The 17,375-nt window shown below is 42.7% G+C and overlaps 2 protein-coding genes across 2 annotated transcripts in view; one reads left to right on the top strand and one right to left on the bottom strand.

Annotated features, from left to right (window-relative positions):
• Nucleotides 1-5,012: 5,012 nt before the first annotated feature.
• On the bottom strand, nucleotides 5,013-11,378 carry e2f1 (E2F transcription factor 1). The gene is made up of 6 exons (XM_010778147.1): nucleotides 10,089-11,378; nucleotides 9,820-9,919; nucleotides 8,841-9,060; nucleotides 8,545-8,697; nucleotides 7,733-7,847; nucleotides 5,013-5,252 (listed from the first exon to the last, which is right to left on the bottom strand). The coding sequence occupies exons 1-6, from the start codon at nucleotides 10,332-10,334 to the stop codon at nucleotides 5,013-5,015; spliced, it is 1,074 nt and encodes a 357-aa protein (XP_010776449.1). The 5' UTR covers nucleotides 10,335-11,378.
• Nucleotides 11,379-11,928: 550 nt separating this feature from the next.
• The window catches only part of znf341 (zinc finger protein 341), a 21,063-nt gene continuing 15,616 nt past the window's right edge, over nucleotides 11,929-17,375 (top strand). The window contains exons 1-4 of the mRNA XM_010778157.1: nucleotides 11,929-12,005; nucleotides 13,068-13,178; nucleotides 13,659-13,849; nucleotides 14,681-14,830. Of these exons, the coding sequence (XP_010776459.1) occupies nucleotides 11,975-12,005; nucleotides 13,068-13,178; nucleotides 13,659-13,849; nucleotides 14,681-14,830 (483 nt within the window). The 5' untranslated portion in view covers nucleotides 11,929-11,974. The remainder of the gene's footprint in view (nucleotides 12,006-13,067; nucleotides 13,179-13,658; nucleotides 13,850-14,680; nucleotides 14,831-17,375) is intronic.

The following is a 17,375-nucleotide window of genomic DNA, read 5'->3' on the forward strand; positions in this document are numbered from 1 at the left end:
GGATTTTACACATGCCTACTGCTTTTATGTCACATGCCATCTGCTATTGCGTATAACCTCCAGTTGTGGCTAAGAGAGATGCCCGTGCTCCCGATGTTGACTTCCTCCACTCAAGGGCTCTGCCGCCTCAGTGCATCTCCATTTTTCTTTTCATGAAATAGGTTCTTATCATGGTTAAACACATGGGCGGCGTATGGAAGAATCGCTCAATGTGGGTTAGACAATTTGACAGGGCGTGTGCGACCTCACGTCGGCTGAGATTTTTTTTTAAAATGTTGAGTAAAATGCCATCCAATCTGCTGCACTTTTGAGAGCCAACATTAGGCCGGACTAAATCTATGGATACATCTCCCAAACCCATTTGAAACAGAACTGTAAAACAGCATTTTTACTTTTTCTTCTATGCATATTTTACAATTCACTCCCCTTTGTAACATTGTATTTTTGTGTTACTGTCCTCATGGTATGAGGTTGGCGGAATTATTTCATACCTGTTATTCTGTTCATTCTCTTATTTTTTATAACTAAAGACAGGGTCGGCCACCTTTTTGATATGGAAGTGCCCATTTATAAAAACAAATAATTGTTATCAGGCGGCTGCCAACGATCGAGAATTATCAACGGGGGGGTGCGGGGGTTGAGGAGCTTGCACGGCTTGTGAACTTATCAGCAGGGAGGGCAAGGGGAGCCTCGCTGCGGGGGAAGCAGTGTGTGGACCTGTTCAGCGCACTCACATGATGGCCGATTTTAACAAACACATTTAAATAATTGGTTTAAACGACATAATAATAAGGACGATCGTCCGTTTCTGTGAATTCTCCAGAGCGACACATGCTATGATATTAGGGGTCATGCAGAGTTGAGATGTAGATCGCTGTCCCTTTAAGAGAGAGAGAGATGAGGGGTGTGGCTTGTGTGCATGTGTGTTTGTGGATGGAGAGAGCGACAGTGAGAGAAGCTATGGAGAGAACGTGTGTATGTTTCTGGAAAGTGAAACGAGGAAGCAGAAAAAACAGAGGTCTGCGATGTATTTTGTGAAACAGAAGAACAGCTAAATTAAATGCAACGGCCTCCCAAGAATAGCTCGCCTCTCTCTTCTAAAGGAGTTATTGAACCTGAAGGCTTGTTGCTTCTGCCCTCCGTCGACTACGGTCTGGGAGCGACAGGAGAAAGTTCAACACAGCAGATGACCAGTCCGCCGCCTTGTGTAGCATATTATTTTAGATGAGCAGATGAGCAGATCGCCACTGGCTTTCAACTAAATACACAGGCCACGCAAAAACTGCGCATTTGTACAGCTCCTTATGGGTACTGCAAATTAGTGAAGTTGCTTTCCTTCCCGTGTGAATACGATCAGCACTGCACCACGGAGGAAAGCGGCAGAATGTCACCTGGAGATAAAGAGAGCGGGGGCCTGCGTTGCGTGGCATGGCTTCCTTCTGCAGGTAACGGAGGGAGACGCTGCTCTGGCGCGCGGGGTCTCGGTTCAGGGATCCGAAAAATTACCAATTTTAAATATTTTTGCAACACATTATCCACTTATTCCTAGTGGTGCCAAGCTGGTACGGTGCCAAAAAATCCGTTTGATTATGCAGGCTAGCAATCCTTGATTATGCGATTGAAACATGCAGGGTTTTTTATGTCATTAAGCGGTGAAATGCGGGAAGTTTGCGCGCAAATATGCGGAAAGTTGCGAAAAAAGAATAGATTTTTTTTGTAAATATTGGCTGTCTTTATTATTCTCTTCTCACACCACAGTACCTTGCCCGACTAAGTTAAAACCCGTCCGTATTCAATTAAACAGATTCAAGTTTTATTTATTTGCAAAAAGGCAATTGTGCTATTTTAATGCCACACTCTGCGTCTCACAAACCACACGCACGCACGCGGAGGCAATTCAGCTACATTTCTGGCTATTTAGAATTCAGTTTTGTAAAAGAGTGATGAGATCTGTAGACCTGATAATTCTACAGGGACTGTGAGGAGCGGGGCGGAACTGGCGGGAGTGGCTTCCTTGAACACGGTGTCGTCATGATTTTATGAGAGAAACCCCTCTGGATTGCAGCTGGGGACATTTATCCATACACCACCATTACCCACACCAGCAAGTCCCCTGAGTTTATGAGGGACCACAATTGGTGACCATCGTGACCAATAGTACCACACACACAGAATTGTTAGAAACCTGTACTCATGGAGGACAAGTAAGGGTTTCCACTGGCACATTATCCTCCACAGACATGTGTTGCGCAATATGTTTTGTTACTGAAAGAGGTAGGCCCAACTTCCGTTTATTTTAAATGCTGAACAGAAAAAATATAACGGACAGAGTATTGGGGTACTTTTTCAGTAACAAAATAATTTCGCACCACATGTTTGAGGGATAATGTCCAGGTTGAACCCTTAATTTGTGCCTCATGAGGTACAGGTGTTTCTACAATTCTGTGTGTGGTGGTATTATTGTCAATGTACCATTTGCGTCCTCATAAGCTGTCAGAGACTGCTGTGTGTGTATGGGGTGGTGTGTTATGGGATAACTGGTGCCAGCGCGCGGGCTAATCCAGGAGGGGTTCTCATGACAATTCATAATTGTTGTCAGGGAAACGCCCACTCACGCCCAGTCCCGCGCCCGTCCTCACAGTCCTGTAGAATTTCAGGTCTACAGATCTTCTACACTCTTTTATTACCAAAACTGAATTCTAAATAGCCAGAAAATGGTAGCTGAAATTGCGGTGCGGAGCCGTTGCTGTGTGTACGCTGGTGTGGTGTGAGAGAGAAGTGTGATTAAAATAGCACAATTGCTTTTGCAATAAAATAAACATTGAATGTGTTAATTGAATAGAGAAAGGGGTTTAACGTTCAGTGGCAGGTTGTGTGGGAGAGAGAATAAATAAGACAGCCCAATATTTAAAAAAAAATCTATTCTTTTTCGCGAACTTTCCGCATATTTCGCAACTTCCCGCAATTTCAGCCGCATAAATGACATAAACCCTGCATGTTTAATCGCATAATCAAAGGATTTTAGCCCTGCATAATCCAAGATTTTTTGGGCACCGTAACCAGTGGCACACTAGGAATAAGTGGAATAAGTGTGCAAAAATATTTAAATTCGTATTTTCGGATCCTGAAACGAGGCACCGGCCGCCAGAGCGCGTCTCCTCGTTACCTGCAGAAGGAAGCCATGCAACGCAACGCAGCCCCGCTCTCTTCTATCTCCAGGTTGACATTCTGGCCGCTTCTCCGTGGTGCAGTGCTGATCGTTTCACCACGGAGGAAAGCACTTCACTAATTGCAGTATACCCATAGAGGAGCTGTACAAATGCCGCAAGTTTTTGCGTGGCTGTGTATTTAGTTTGAAAGGCCCAGTGGCGATCTGCTCATCTCTCATCTAAATAATATGCTACAAAGGGGCGGACTGGTCATCTGTGTGTTGAACTTTTCCTGTCCGGCTGTCCCAGACCGTAGTCGAGTGAGGGCGGACTGGCCATCTGTGTGTTGAACTTTCCGGTCGGCTCCCAGACCGTAGTCGAGGAGGGCAGAAGCAACAAGCTTCAGGTTCAATAACCCACTTTATTTAGAGAGAGGCGAGCTCTTCTTGGGAGGCCGTTGAATTTATTTAGCTGTTCTTCTGTTTCACAAAATACATCGCAGACCTCTGTTTTTCTGCTTCCTCGTTTCACTTCCAGAAACATACACACGTTCTCTCCATAGGTTCTCTCACTGTCGCTCTCCCATCCACAAACACACATGCACAAGCCACACCCCTCTCTCTCTCTCTCTTAAAGGGACAGCGATCTCATCTCACTCTGCATGACCCTAATATCATAGCATGTGTGCTCTGGAGAATCACAGAACGGACGATCGTCCTTATTATTATGCCGTTTAAACCAATTATTTAAATGTGTTTGTTAAATTCGGCATCATGTGAGTTGCGCTGACAGGTCACACACTGCTTCCCCGCAGCGAGGCTCCCCCGCCCTCCTGCTGATAGTTGACGAGCATCAAGCTCCTCAACCCCCCCCCCGTTGATAATTCTCGATCGTTGGCACGCTGATAACAATTATTTTTTTAAATGGCACTTCATATCAAAAAGGTTGCCGACCCCTGGTCTATAGTTATAAAAAATAAGAGAATAACAGAATAACAGGTATGAAATAATTCCAACTCATACCATAGGACAGTAACACAAAAATACATGTTAAAAGGGGAGTGAATTGTAAAATATGCATAAAGAAAAAGTAAATCTGTTTACAGTTCTGTTTCAAATGGGTTTTGGGAGATGTATCCATAGATTTAGTCCCTAATGTTGCTCTCAAAGTGCAGCAGATTGATGCATTTAACTTCAACATTTAAAAAAAAATCTTCACCGAGGTGAGGTCCACCACCCCCTGTCAAATTGTCTAACCCACATTGAGGATTCTTCCTACGCCCATGTGTTTAACCATGATAAAACTATTCATGAAAAGAAAATGAGATGCACTGAGGCGCAGAGCCTTGAGTGGAGGAAGTCAAATCGGGAGCACGGGCATCTCTTACACAACTGAGGTTATAGCAATAGCATGCATGTGACATAAAAGCAGTAGGATGTGTAAATCCCATCATCACAGGCTTAAAAGAGCTGAACAAATTCAGTTGCTGGATCATCTACAACCTTTCTATCTATAACCTGTCTGCTTGGCCCGAAGTCTAATCAGAAAGTCAGTGCGATGCATGTTTCAGAAGCTTGCCAAGAGCTTGTAAGACATTAAGCCCTTAGTATACAGAGCAATCAATGCTGAGAAGATGCTAACGGGCCTCGCTGTTGCTTCGATAGCCCAAAGCTCTTTGTATTGACAGAATGCTTGCTTCAGTATTCATACAATCTAATACCCAGGTAATATAGTAGACAGTCCCTGCTTTGCAATCACATTATCTCAAAATGTAAACCCTGCCGCCTCCCTCAGCCAATTCCTTCTCCGTTCCCTGGCCTACTTTTCATCATCTGTTGGAGCAGATAAAACAACACAAAACTGTTAAGCTTGTTCGTTATCCCACCTCAGAGCGTAAAGGACGGTCCCGTTGGGGAAGATGCGTATCAGCCTGTTCTCCACGGTGATGTCATGGAGGAAGGACTTCTTGGAGTCCACGATGAAGGTGTCGGGGACCCAGAGGAGTTCCACCAGCCGCCCGTCCAGGCTCAGGCTCTTGTTGCCTTCAAACACCAAGCGCTCGTCGGTCCAGCGCTGGCGGAGAAAGATGGTGGCGGTATAGTCCTGCAGGATAAGTGTTCAAAGGTCACACCAGAACTATTGGACAACTTCCACAATCGTTCTTAATAATATGCTGACTCTTGTGTATTTCCTTCTTAAGTTTGTGTTATTGGGTATTGATGGCATCAGGTGCTTAAAGGTCTCCTATCATGCAAAAAGCACTTTTTTATGTATTTTATACATAAATATGTGTCCCTGGTGTGTAAGGGAACTCACAAAGTGTCAGAAAACAAAACCCTCTCTTTTTTCCTCCATGCCCAAATGTAAATGATAGTGTCGGTCCAAAAGAAACACATTACTTATAGTGAAAACCACCCTTGAATGATGGGATAGTAGACTAAAAGCTTTAGGAATCCATACTATAAAATATAAGTACCCGGTATCAAAATTGATGCAAAACAAGTGACATTTGATCTTTTTAGAGAGATTTAGAAAAGAAAAACACTTCTGGGGTCATTTTGGTGGATTTTCCTTATCTCTGGAACCCATCGTCGATTTTGATGATTGACATCTCTTTTTACTTAGGGATGCTCCGATCACCAATTTTGGGGCCGATCACTGGAAACAGTATCGACCGATACCGATCGCCGATCCGATCGAGTGGGCTGGGCCTATAGGGATCTTCCATTTAAAGTGATGTTTAAAACTCAGTTAATGGGGCTCATTCACTGGTGCTTCCACAAACAACAACCAACATAATTATTACATTCAAATGAAGTACATTATTCAAGTTTACATTAACTTTGGATAATAACGCGGGAGAAATGAGCGGAAGCGCTCTCCTTTCCTCTCTCCCCCTCTCTCTCTCTCCCTCTCCTGACAGCCTGTCAGTATCTCATGCAGCTCACTGATCCAGTAATGAGTGACCCGACAGTGAAAAATAAATATATTTATAACTACCGTAATTTTCGGACTATAAGGCACACCTGAATATAAGCCGCAGCAGCTAAATTGAATGATGTGTACATATATAAGCCGCACTGGACTATAAGCCGCAGGTGTTTTAATGTTTAATTACCATATGTAAGGGTTCGTGGCACAGAGGGGATTGTCGGGAAAGAGATGGCTGTTTGAGGAAGCTCCCATTTATTAACATTTCCAACAAACAAGTTGCATATTTGCATAACGTATTCAGTGGTTACCGATTTAGTGCATAAAGTAGCTACAGTAACATGTACTGTGCTGTGTAAACTGTACTGTATCACATAGCGTTTCAAGACACACAAACTTTTCAACTTTCAAACTTAAACGGGTGCGCTCCCAGCGGCACGTACCGGCAGTGATCTACAGCATTGGTTTTCACCAGTGGTACGGGGGACAAAATTGGTCTCGCTCTCGTAATGTCTGTCTGTCTTCGCNGGTCTAACTTAGTGTGTGTGTTGCTCCGCTCACCGGTCCGTCACAGCGGGCGGAGCTGCAGGATTTCTGCTTCACACACGTTGCATACCGCTGTTTTACTGTCTTTTTCGGACACCTTAAAATAATGCCAGACCGGTGAAGCCATTTTGGCGAGCTTGTTTTGCCGCGCACAGAGAAAAGTTTATTTACGTCATAATTTTACGTCATGCGATCGGCTCTCGCGATTGGCATGTTTAGAGAGAACCGATTGATCGGTAGAGAGTGAGTATCGGCGGATCTCGATCGGTGACCGATTGATCGGAGCATCCCTACATATTTACAAAAGTTTTCAAGGACTTGACATTTTTTCCTGAAATTCATACACTTTCATGAATTTGGAGGACCTGTGGGAAACATGACCTATGATACTTGTGTAGTTATATTTATTTAGTTAAAAAGTCAAAGCAATCTGGTTCGATATTATAATTTTTTCATGGGATTTTTTTCCTTTTGTTGCTGTTTTATTTGCAGTGTCTTCTATCTTTTCAAGAATTACATAACAATACTTTTCCAAAAAAACAAATAAAAACTGTAGACATCTATCTGAACTTAATTGACTGAACTGCTCCACTGAGTCCTAACAAAACGTGAGCAGGTGTTGATTGCATACTTTGATTGAGGAATTATCTATTCAATACTCATTTCACTATAAACCTAAATAAAGTTGCAGCTTGCAGGAGGGAGAACGCCTGAGAGTGTCCTTCTTGCTGTTGGGTATATTGTACGTAATTTCCAGTAAATATAACAATATAAAATGTGTGTTTTGTGATGGAAAAGTGCAAATGGTGATGTTGAATTGGTCACCTCCCCAGTCTGGTATAAAGCACACATGTGATATGTTATTGTTTCCACAGTGCAACAGAATGTATGTTAAATGTATACAGTGTTGGGACATCAACTCACTCTCGCCGGCATCATTACGGTTGTTCTTGACCTATTCCTTTTTCAGGTTGAGAGTAGAGTTGATTGTCTGTTGTTTTTTTCTTCCTTTCAGATATATATATTTTCTAAATGTAGAACAATTGTTGCCTCGCCTACCTCAGAATCAACATGTTTTAAACAGTGAATAACATTAAGGCCCGTACCTGGCTGGGTTCTGAAACCTGCATCTGGGTCTCTGGTGGAGCTCGGATCACCATGACCAACTGGTCCGGGGAGTCAAACGACTTCTTCAGGTCCTGGCAGCGCACATAGCCCAACGTGAAGAACCGTTAAGGAACACAACAACAATCTGCAACACTGTCTTAAAGAAGCTCTGCTATCTTGGGGCTTGTTATCTTTAAGTGCCATTTTTTCCCGAGCGACAGTGACATTTAAAAAAATATTTCTAATGAGAAATCACAAGTCCATGCGGCCTCCTCAAGAAAACGTTTTTTCCTTTCTGTTAGTGCACCATAGTATTTGTTCGACCGCTTTGAGGCTTGGAGTTGAAAATATTTGTACCTTTTCATGTAAAAGCGCTGGTGACATCGATGTAGAACTCAGGCGAAGCTGGTTTTTTTCTGTGTATTTTAGATGGAAACTACCATAATAAATACCAATACGCTTATTTTGTTGGAGCGCATCGGTGAGGACTTATGGTCATACTTTGATCGTTCAACTGGCTTTGTGGGAGTCTGAGTGGGGACAGGCTCAGTTCCCAAAAGTTTGAGAATAATCGTTCTCTTGGTGTTCATTTAAAAAAAGATATAGTGGCACAAACAGTTCATCCAAGGGGATAGAGCTGGTTTCTCTTATCAAGCCATGATACATCAAGGTACTTATGTAATTAAAACAAGTGCTAGGAGGAGGCTCTTCCTAGGGCCCTAGCAGGGCATTTCTGCCAGAAACAGGGCTTGGAAGGGCACTTAGCTAGCTGTAAAAATTGAACAAGTTACTAAAACTGGTGTAAGGATATTTCTTGTTCTGCTGGTCCTCTGTGAGCAGTCGCAACTGTAGGTTGCATTTTGAAATGAGGTCGTCCAGCTGCTCCTCAGCCTCTGTGAGATCACACACCTCCCTCTGCAGCTCCTTATGGCGGGAAACCACTGCCGCATCAACTCGATTACCACTGCACAAGAGAAATTACAGAAAAAAGTAAACAATAGTTGAGCTTTATAGAATCCAAATACAACATACCAGCAACTTCTTAAGTTTTTTTTATTGCAATAGTTGGTGTTTATGTAGTCATGTTTGGTTCTCATGTTAACTCACAGCCACTGGATGTTGTTCTTGGACTTCTTGGAGATGAGCTGGATGCCCTCCAGCACGTTGGTGATGTCGTAGATGCGTCTCTTCTGGACATCGAGGACCTGCGAGGCCCAGTTCAGGTCCACCACACCGTCAGCAGACTGGGACAGAAGGTTCAGGAAGCGCTTGGTGGTCAGGTTCAACGAAGTGTCATAGCGGGACTTCTCCGTCGTTGTTCGAGGGACTGAAGAGAGGAAACATATGGGTTCTGACATTCTGCTTTTAAACAAACTGGGTAGTTTGTTTTTACTGTAAAACACCCCCTTAATGCCCTTCAGCAGACTGAAGCAGTACAGAGGAGCAGCATTTCTCCTAACTAATGGATTATAGGCTTATCTTGTCTTCCCGACAAAATAACATGGCAATTACAAGTGGGAAATTACAACTCAAGAGTAAAAACTATCATTCTTATTTTGGATTGTTCTGGTTTCATGTGATGGATGCAACTGGGATTATTGGAGTATAATTATAAGTTGATTTAAGTAAACCCTACTTTTCAACTGGCTATTTAATGTGTTAATGTTTGCACTCCCTGTCAAAAAGTTACATTATGTATTAATCTTATTACTTATCCCATGAATTTGTAGTTTTTTTATTTGTGAAAGTACACTAAAAGTTTCACAAACTACCAAACCCTGTCTGTCTTCCACACTCCATGTTTTTGTTTGTGTGCTGTGGCAAAGTCTATGCAATTTGTTTTTTTTCCAATCATTTGAATAATTTCTGATATGAGTTTGCCTGCCGTCGTCACAGAATGGCTGTTGTCTCTGCTGAGAACAGCTGTTTTTTGGACGATGACGTCTAAAACAAAGGTCAAAGTTTGTATGGTTTGAATGGACGAGCTGCTCACGTGTAGTTGCTTCTGCTGTGAAATTTGGGTAACAAAGAGGAACAAAAAGCAGTGGTAAGCTGTCAGTGTGTCAGTGTGTGTGTCTGTGTGTACCTCTCGGAGGGGCAGGTGTGGAGGGCGATGCTTGGCCTATGGACGGGCGAGTGGTGCTGAAATACTGATGGTCACTATCCAGGTCCAACTTCCTCTTTACCTGCAGAAAACGTATGGTCGAGAAAAAATAAATAATCATGAGATCATAACAACAATGTGTTATGAGGAAATTACTGAAAATGAAACTCCCTGTTGAATTAAAAGCAAATCGTCTTAAAGCAACAGGTAGATGCCCTTATATTCTTCCAACATATCCCCGTATTCCTCACCGGAGGTCTCCCGAGGGCCGGTCGCCTCTTGTCCTGGACATCAGCGGGGCCCTGTGGCGTGGCAAACAGCAGGATCTCCCCCGTGCTGGTGGGGGCTGCGATCGGGTGGAGTCCCTCATTGCTGGGGCTGGTGATGATCACTATCTGGTGGTCCTCAGCCAGGTCAATGCTCCCAGAGTTCAGCAGAGTCTCAAAGTCAGCCAACAGATCCTCTGATGTGTGGCCCGTGATCAGAGTCTCTGACATTGCAGTGTGTCACTTAAAACCCTTTAATGGACGTCAAGGATTGCACATTCAAATGCTGCAACTTGAGTTTCAGCACACTCTTGGGTTTGATAGTAAACAATAATAAAACCCCTTAAATGTTTGCTTGGTTATGGGGAGCTTTACAATTGCTTAAAAAAAGTTCCCCTCTCTGCATTGTCCATCTTATAAACAATCAATTACAAATGCATTATAACTAGCAATATTACCTAGATAATAAGCTAACTGCTCACCACCACTTTAAGGCTGGTGGTGACACAGCAACACAGGATGTTATGCCAAACAGGAAATTTGGCAAAGAAAACTGAGCTAAATGCATAACAACTGATATAGCTCATATATTAAAAATAAAGAGTTGAAAATGAGCCGTGGCAGAAATAAACGCAGGGGGTTAGCGAGCTAGCATGGGAGCAAGCTAATCTTTTGTTGTCATCTGTCCTGTCAGTACAGTACAGCCGTGAGGCCTGGCCACACGCACCTAACACAACCTCTGCTAACAAGCTAGCTTAACAACAAACAAGTTAACAAACTACACGGTCAAGCCGAGAAAATAGCTATTTAAGTATTTAAAACATTAGTATTTCTCCTTACACATAAGTAAGGGCTTAGTCAAATTGATAGTAAAACTTTATAGCAGCATTACCACAGTGGGCTATCGAAATAAAAATATCAAACCGACACTGTAACCCAGAAGCATTTTGCAAGCACATGTAATGACGCGAAAGCCAGTTAAGAGGAGTGTAAAGCGGTATTGTTGAATATGAAAATATAGGGCAGATTAGCATGCTAGCTGGGTTATTAGCTGCAATTCTCCAACCCCCTCGTTTTGTTGGGGCACGCAGGAAGCAGTCTGACTAAACTGGAAATGTAAGGAAATAAACCGGTGAAATAAACCCTCATCGTTTAAAAGACCATCCGCGGTTCCGTGGGGTGTTCACACCGGGCGCGGTCCATTTATAAAAGCGCCGCTCCGACCCCGATATCGGCTGTTATTGTTGTTATTGTCCCAGCTGATCTACATCTAAACAGGGATCGGACGGTTTTCGCGCGAAATCTTTTTTGCCGCGAAAGTGCCATGTGCCTCAATCCGACGCTTGCCATTGGTCGACAAGCAGCCCTTTCCGGAGGAAGGGACCGGCTGCGTCTGATTGGTGTAAACAGTTGTCTGTTATTTCAGCGCGGATTCATCGATGTGATGTTATGTTGCATTCACTATCCAGGATTCAAAATGATCGTTCTAGCATCACGTTCGTTTTGTCATCTTACATTGAATAACTTAACATTTGTATCACTTCATTTCGAGAAAATGGTTACCCATTCAAAATATGGCGATAAACAAACTTAAGTGTGTTTATCACTATGTTTTCCTGTTGTGTCATTCGGAAAACTGTTATTTGGAGAAATGTTGAACCTCAACCATATTTTCTGATGATTACAGGAAAAAGAAGGCTGTATATCCGTTTAGTTAATATTTTTAACACCCACCAGTCTATTATGAAGACTTCCTAGGAATATGGTTTCCTTTAAGTGTTTAGTGTTGTAATTACCCATTATTCAGTTAGCGCCTCAAACAGGCAGCCCCTGCTAATCGAGCGCCTATCGCGCAGCAGAGGAGATACAAGATGGCGCAGGCAATATTTGAAGTGCTTGAAGGTAGGAACATTTGTTTATAACTACGTAAATGCAAATACAATTAAACGTGAATGTACTTTGTAAACACTGTCAATGAACCAGGACCCTTTCGGTGTGCAGAACACTCCCTATAAAACCATGTAAATGTGTCTATCTTCGTAATAACAATCATAACATCCCATGTAATGAAGAGTGATAGACTGTAAACAAACAAATATATTGTTAATTGTCCATATCTTATCTTGGATCTGGAAGTCTTTTTTATGACATTGCAGGCATGCAATGCAGTCATTATGTATCCCTCTCTTGCTATATAGACTGCATTTACATTTTTAGCAGCAGGCTCTTTTGATGACAACACACTGTGTTGATGGTATAAGGGCAAATAGAGTATCTGTTAAAGCTAATTTGCGTTGATCAGATGCTTTGTATATATTAGTTTATTGAGGTATCAATCATTAGATGCGTGTCACATTTCCAAAATTTGTTATAAGATCAATATAGCTTAAAAGAGATGCTTGAGAATATACAATATAATGCTGAACTCGATTTAGAGCATGCATCGTTTTTCTATATTACATCTGAAGGTTTACCTGACTATGATCACAAAGATGGGTCCTTGGTGAAATTAATTATAACAAGACACAATCCATCACCAGTGCCAGACGCTGTTCCTTTCTCTTAGCTTATTACCCAGACCCCTTTACGGTGGAATAACTACATAGCTGGGCATAATAGAATATAATTGGGAGGGATGAAACCCTCTTTGATGGTCACACATGCAGAGCACACAGCACACACAGTGACATTTGTTCTCTGAATTTAACCCATCCTAGTACCAGGAGTCTAGTACTAGGAGCAGTGGGAAGCTATTGTACAGCGCCAGGGGAGCAATGGGAGTGTTTTTTTTTTTGGTGCCTTGCTCAAGGGCACCACGGCAGGGCAGGAGGTGAACTGGGACCTCTCCAAGTAGAAGTCCACACTCCATATTTAGGTCTGGTCGGGGACTTGAACCTACGGCTCACAGTACAAGCCCCGACTGACTGAGCCACTTCCGTGACTTATTACACATTTCCTTCTCAGGCATGGATAACCAGACAGTGTTGGCGGTCCAGTCTCTGTTGGATGGCCAGGGAGAAGTTCCTGACCCAAACAACCAGAACGTCTCTGGGACGTCGGCGATCCAGACCATGGGTATGTACAGAAATCACAGTGAATGACAGCTGAGCGGTAACCGAACAAACTCTATGTTCGGGTAATTTCTTTATTTGGCCAGTGACATGCATTACATTCACTCTATGCCCTATATGAGATTAAATGTTCATTCCTCTATTACTTGCACATTTTACACCTCTGACTATATTTTTCAGAGTAATAATAGTTATATTTTAATTGCCATTCATTTTCTGTATGTTTATATTTATTTTAAAGATTTCTCTTTATTTTTAAATAGTTATGAATAGTTCTATCTATAACTTAATTTTCCTTATGTGTCTAACTGTCTATGTATGCACAGTTATACACTAAATCAAATTCCTTATATTTGTTTACCTACTTTGCAATAAATACACAAGATAAGATAAGTAGGGACTATAGATTGAAATGTACTATCTTTTATTATAAATTACCATTTTATGACTGCATATTCAGCACCTCAAACCTGCATGTGTACAGACGACGAGGACGTGTTCCTGTGTGGGAAGTGCAAGAAACAATTTAACTCCCTGCCGGCCTTCATGTTACACAAGAGGGAGCAGTGTCAATCCAGCGTCCCCTCGCTGTCCACAGTGTCCCTGGCCTCCACCAACGCCTACACACCGGTCCCCTCCATCAGCTCGGGGCCACAGACTCCTGCCAACAGACAGGTGAGGATAGTTATAAGGTTTTTAATGAGATAAAGAATTTGATCAATATCTACTTTTTTAAGTTTTAAATGAACAGAAGCTGATAACAAAAACTAGTATACAAAAAAACACAGGAACTGGGCAAGGTAATAGACAAATAAAAAAAGCAAAATAAAACAAGGAACAAACCGGGGGTGTCAAGAGCATCACAAGGAATAATCCAGATACAGAAATATGGACAACAGAACCTCAGCAGGAAACCATCCACAGGAACATTGATGACAAACTGCAACACTGTGAAAGACATGAATATATACACACACAGGACTAATGCCATTGACAAGACAAAGCTGGAATGGTAGGTAGAGACCTAAGGGAAGCAGGGCTGTTTAACACAGATGGATATAATCAGGGTGGGGCCAAGCCCCCAGGAAGTGTGCCGGACTCAGATGAAAATATTCGTGGTGGCCAAACGGCGGTACTACACTTCTGTTTGGTTGCCAGGCCCGGAAACACTTTTTCCCATTGACTTACATGGGGAAAGAGTTGTCTGTACATCATTGGATACTTTTTTTTAAACTAAATAAACTACCCAGTATGTTACAAAATAAAGCAGGTAACACAAGATCCTGCCAGTGAGAGCAGGACTATAAGAAAAGGAGAATTTATAGAGATGTGTAAAGATAAAACTGTGCAGTAACATTTATTTTGTCTTATGACACTAAGACAAATATGTATTTTCCTTTTATAAAAGTATTTAACAAAGTAGGTTAGAATTATTTTTACAATCGTGCATCCTTTCTCACTTGTTAATTCTGATCTTTTGTGTATTTCCCACAACTTCTGCTTCAGGTGTCCACCTACATCACAGTGCCTCCCTCCCCCCTTACACACACCCTGGTGCAGGGCAACGTTCTGGTCAGTGACGACGTTCTCATGTCGGCAATCTCCGCCTTCACCTCCATCGACCAGCCTATGGCCTCCATGCAGGCGCCAATACAGGTGATACGGCTCACATAGCACAGCAGATCAAGTAGGCTTTCCATTTAAGGAAAAAATTGGGTTATATATGTATTTATGACTCGCGTGTTATTTGTTAACACGCAATTCTTAAAGAAAACGTTGTTTTTTTAAGCATGACACAATGACGAATAAAGATATTCTTGATGACTAAAAGTATATGGTGACTGCGAGCAACAATGGCAAAACTGTGACAAACATCCAAAAGTGTTATTTAATGTTTTAATTCACAGAAATGTCAAAACAGTTTGCCATTAACAGTTCATGCATGTACAGTATGAGCAGTGTGCCTGTGTGAGACCAGGGGCCTCATTTATAAAGGGATATACGCTCAAAAAATGGCGTACGCCAGTTTCTACGCAATGTTTGCGATTTATAAAATACTAACTTGACGGGAAAACTTGCGGTCCTCCACGCAAACTCTAACCCATGCGTACGCACTAAGCACAAAAACGGGAGAGACGAGAAACTGCGACACCGTTGGCAGAAGGAAGAATGGAGAGAAATATGTGGAAATAATACCGTAAATAAAATGTTACCTCTCATTTATCATATATGAAGAATTCATTTTTCAAACATTGATCAAAGCCAATCTTAAAATGATTAAACAAACGCCTGTTTGCGACTCCTCAGTGCACACAAAAACGTAACTTGGAGAAATAAATAAATACGGATATGTTATTTAAAACCACCTCGAATATGTTGTGTTAATGTTATGAAATGTTTTCTCATAAATGATGCGGTAAACAGGAGGACAGAATTACGTCTAAACTGACGCCATTTGCCTTTCTATAGGTTGTATACGAGCATGGTTTTACAGTGGGGCTAAAAAATATTTAGTCAGCCACCAATTGTGCAAGTTCAACCACTTAAAAAGATGAGAGAGGCCTGTAATTTTCATCCTATGCGTATTTTGTATTAATGTTGTACTATCATATTTGCACGCCCAGGTTTCAAGGTAAAGCTTGGTCGGTTGTACTTGTGTTGTGTTTGTAAGATGGTTGTGAATTTTCTGTCCGGGACCATAAGAAGTAGGATCGATATGAGAGTGTGATAGCTCTTCGTGTTTTACCGTCGTTTCTTTGTAGGTCGTTTTTGGTGTATACGAGATAAGAATGTTCGTGAAGTAAACGTTAATACCACCTTTTATTCGATGAAAAGTTATTGTTAAGGTAGAGGCTATGAGAGAATGATTCGGAAACAAGTTAGGCTGTGCTCGGCAGTTTGCGAGAAAGGAATGCCAGAAGTGGTCGCAAGAAGGTTGGGGGACCGACGACCCGATTAAAACCAAGGAGGTAGCGCGTAGAGATCGGGCCACTACGAAGAACCACACGAGCGAGCGCGCGTTGTTGCTGAAAGTTGAGAGGGTTTGTAAAGATACCGCATTAGATCGTCTGGAGGTCTGGAGCCGGTGAGGGTGCCGGGAACTTTACGAAGATGCTCGCGGTGAGGAAGAAGCAGTACTTGCTGGGTCGGTGCAAAGCTCCGAAGTTGGACGGGACGACGTGACCGTCGCTCCAACAGGAGTTGTTAGAGTGCTATGTCAGCCGTGGTAAGTAAGAAGGGTTAAGATGTCCCTAGGTCACAGACCAGGGAAACGGTCTTTTTGTCGGGTTTCGTACTGCAAAGTGGGGGTACAAAAGTGTCATGCCATACGGCGACAAGAAACTACGTTGAGGTGGTAAGAAGAGGGGGTGTGTGGGGCAGACCAACTCAAAATGGTTTTTCAAGGATAAGACCGAAAGGTAGGCTGGTAATATGAAAAGGGGTTAGGAAAGACCTAGGTAGATTTACGAAGCAGATCGTTTGAAGTCTGCCCGGAGACGTGTACATTGAGCCGAATTCGTCCGCCCTGTGCCAGACCGTGACGTTCCTAAACTCAGGGACCGCCGCATCACCAATGACTACCAATCGGAACAGATGGAACCAGGGGGGTTCGGAGACGTCCAGTAACGATGCCAGGGGGGCACACCAAGAAAACCTAAAAACGAGGTGCAGGAGAAGGCGAATAGTAAAACTGGGGTGCCCCGACTCTAGAACGCGGACCTGGCGGTCGAGGCTCCCTCTGAATGTCACCAGGACATACAGAATGTAAGAAGAGTGTATAACGAAGGGTGTCAACTACAGAAGTGTGGGTTCGACGAAATGGATAACGTCTAAGTAGAGGGTCGGACCACGTCCAGAGTTAGAACAGAAGACGCGAGCAGAAGGGACTGGTGCGAGAAACCAGACCGGTATCAACCTCAACCCTCCACACTTGAACAAAACTCCAAGCACCTGGTCCACAGAAAATATTGACCATTTCTCAAAGTTTGTTCCACGGTAGATTATGTAATTGATTCACCTCCTTGTCTCCTCCGGAGGAATTCTTCTGCAAGTGTCCAGAACTCGTCGGTTCTTTAGAACAAGGACAACACATTCCACTGGTTTATGAATAAAATGGCTCCTTAATTGGTTAATGGAATTTAGCATTTTAGATGTTACGAGACGTAAAGGACCTAACGAAAGTGGGGTAAGACAGTGTATC

This window comes from Notothenia coriiceps, unplaced genomic scaffold (genome assembly GCF_000735185.1).
Source record: "Notothenia coriiceps isolate Sejong01 unplaced genomic scaffold, NC01 NC01_scaffold00000339, whole genome shotgun sequence".
Lineage (NCBI taxonomy): Eukaryota > Metazoa > Chordata > Actinopteri > Perciformes > Nototheniidae > Notothenia > Notothenia coriiceps.

Excerpts from the sequence above, each read along its gene's own strand:
- e2f1 (XM_010778147.1), bottom strand. The coding sequence starts at position 10,334 with ATGTCAGAGACTCTGATCACGGGCCACACATCAGAGGATCTGTTGGCT. Across the intron at positions 9,920-10,088 it reads CGGCCCTCGGGAGACCTCCG|GTAAAGAGGAAGTTGGACCT; the intron begins GTGAGGAATACG and ends CGTTTTCTGCAG. Across the intron at positions 5,253-7,732 it reads AGGTTTCAGAACCCAGCCAG|GACTATACCGCCACCATCTT; the intron begins GTACGGGCCTTA and ends CTTATCCTGCAG.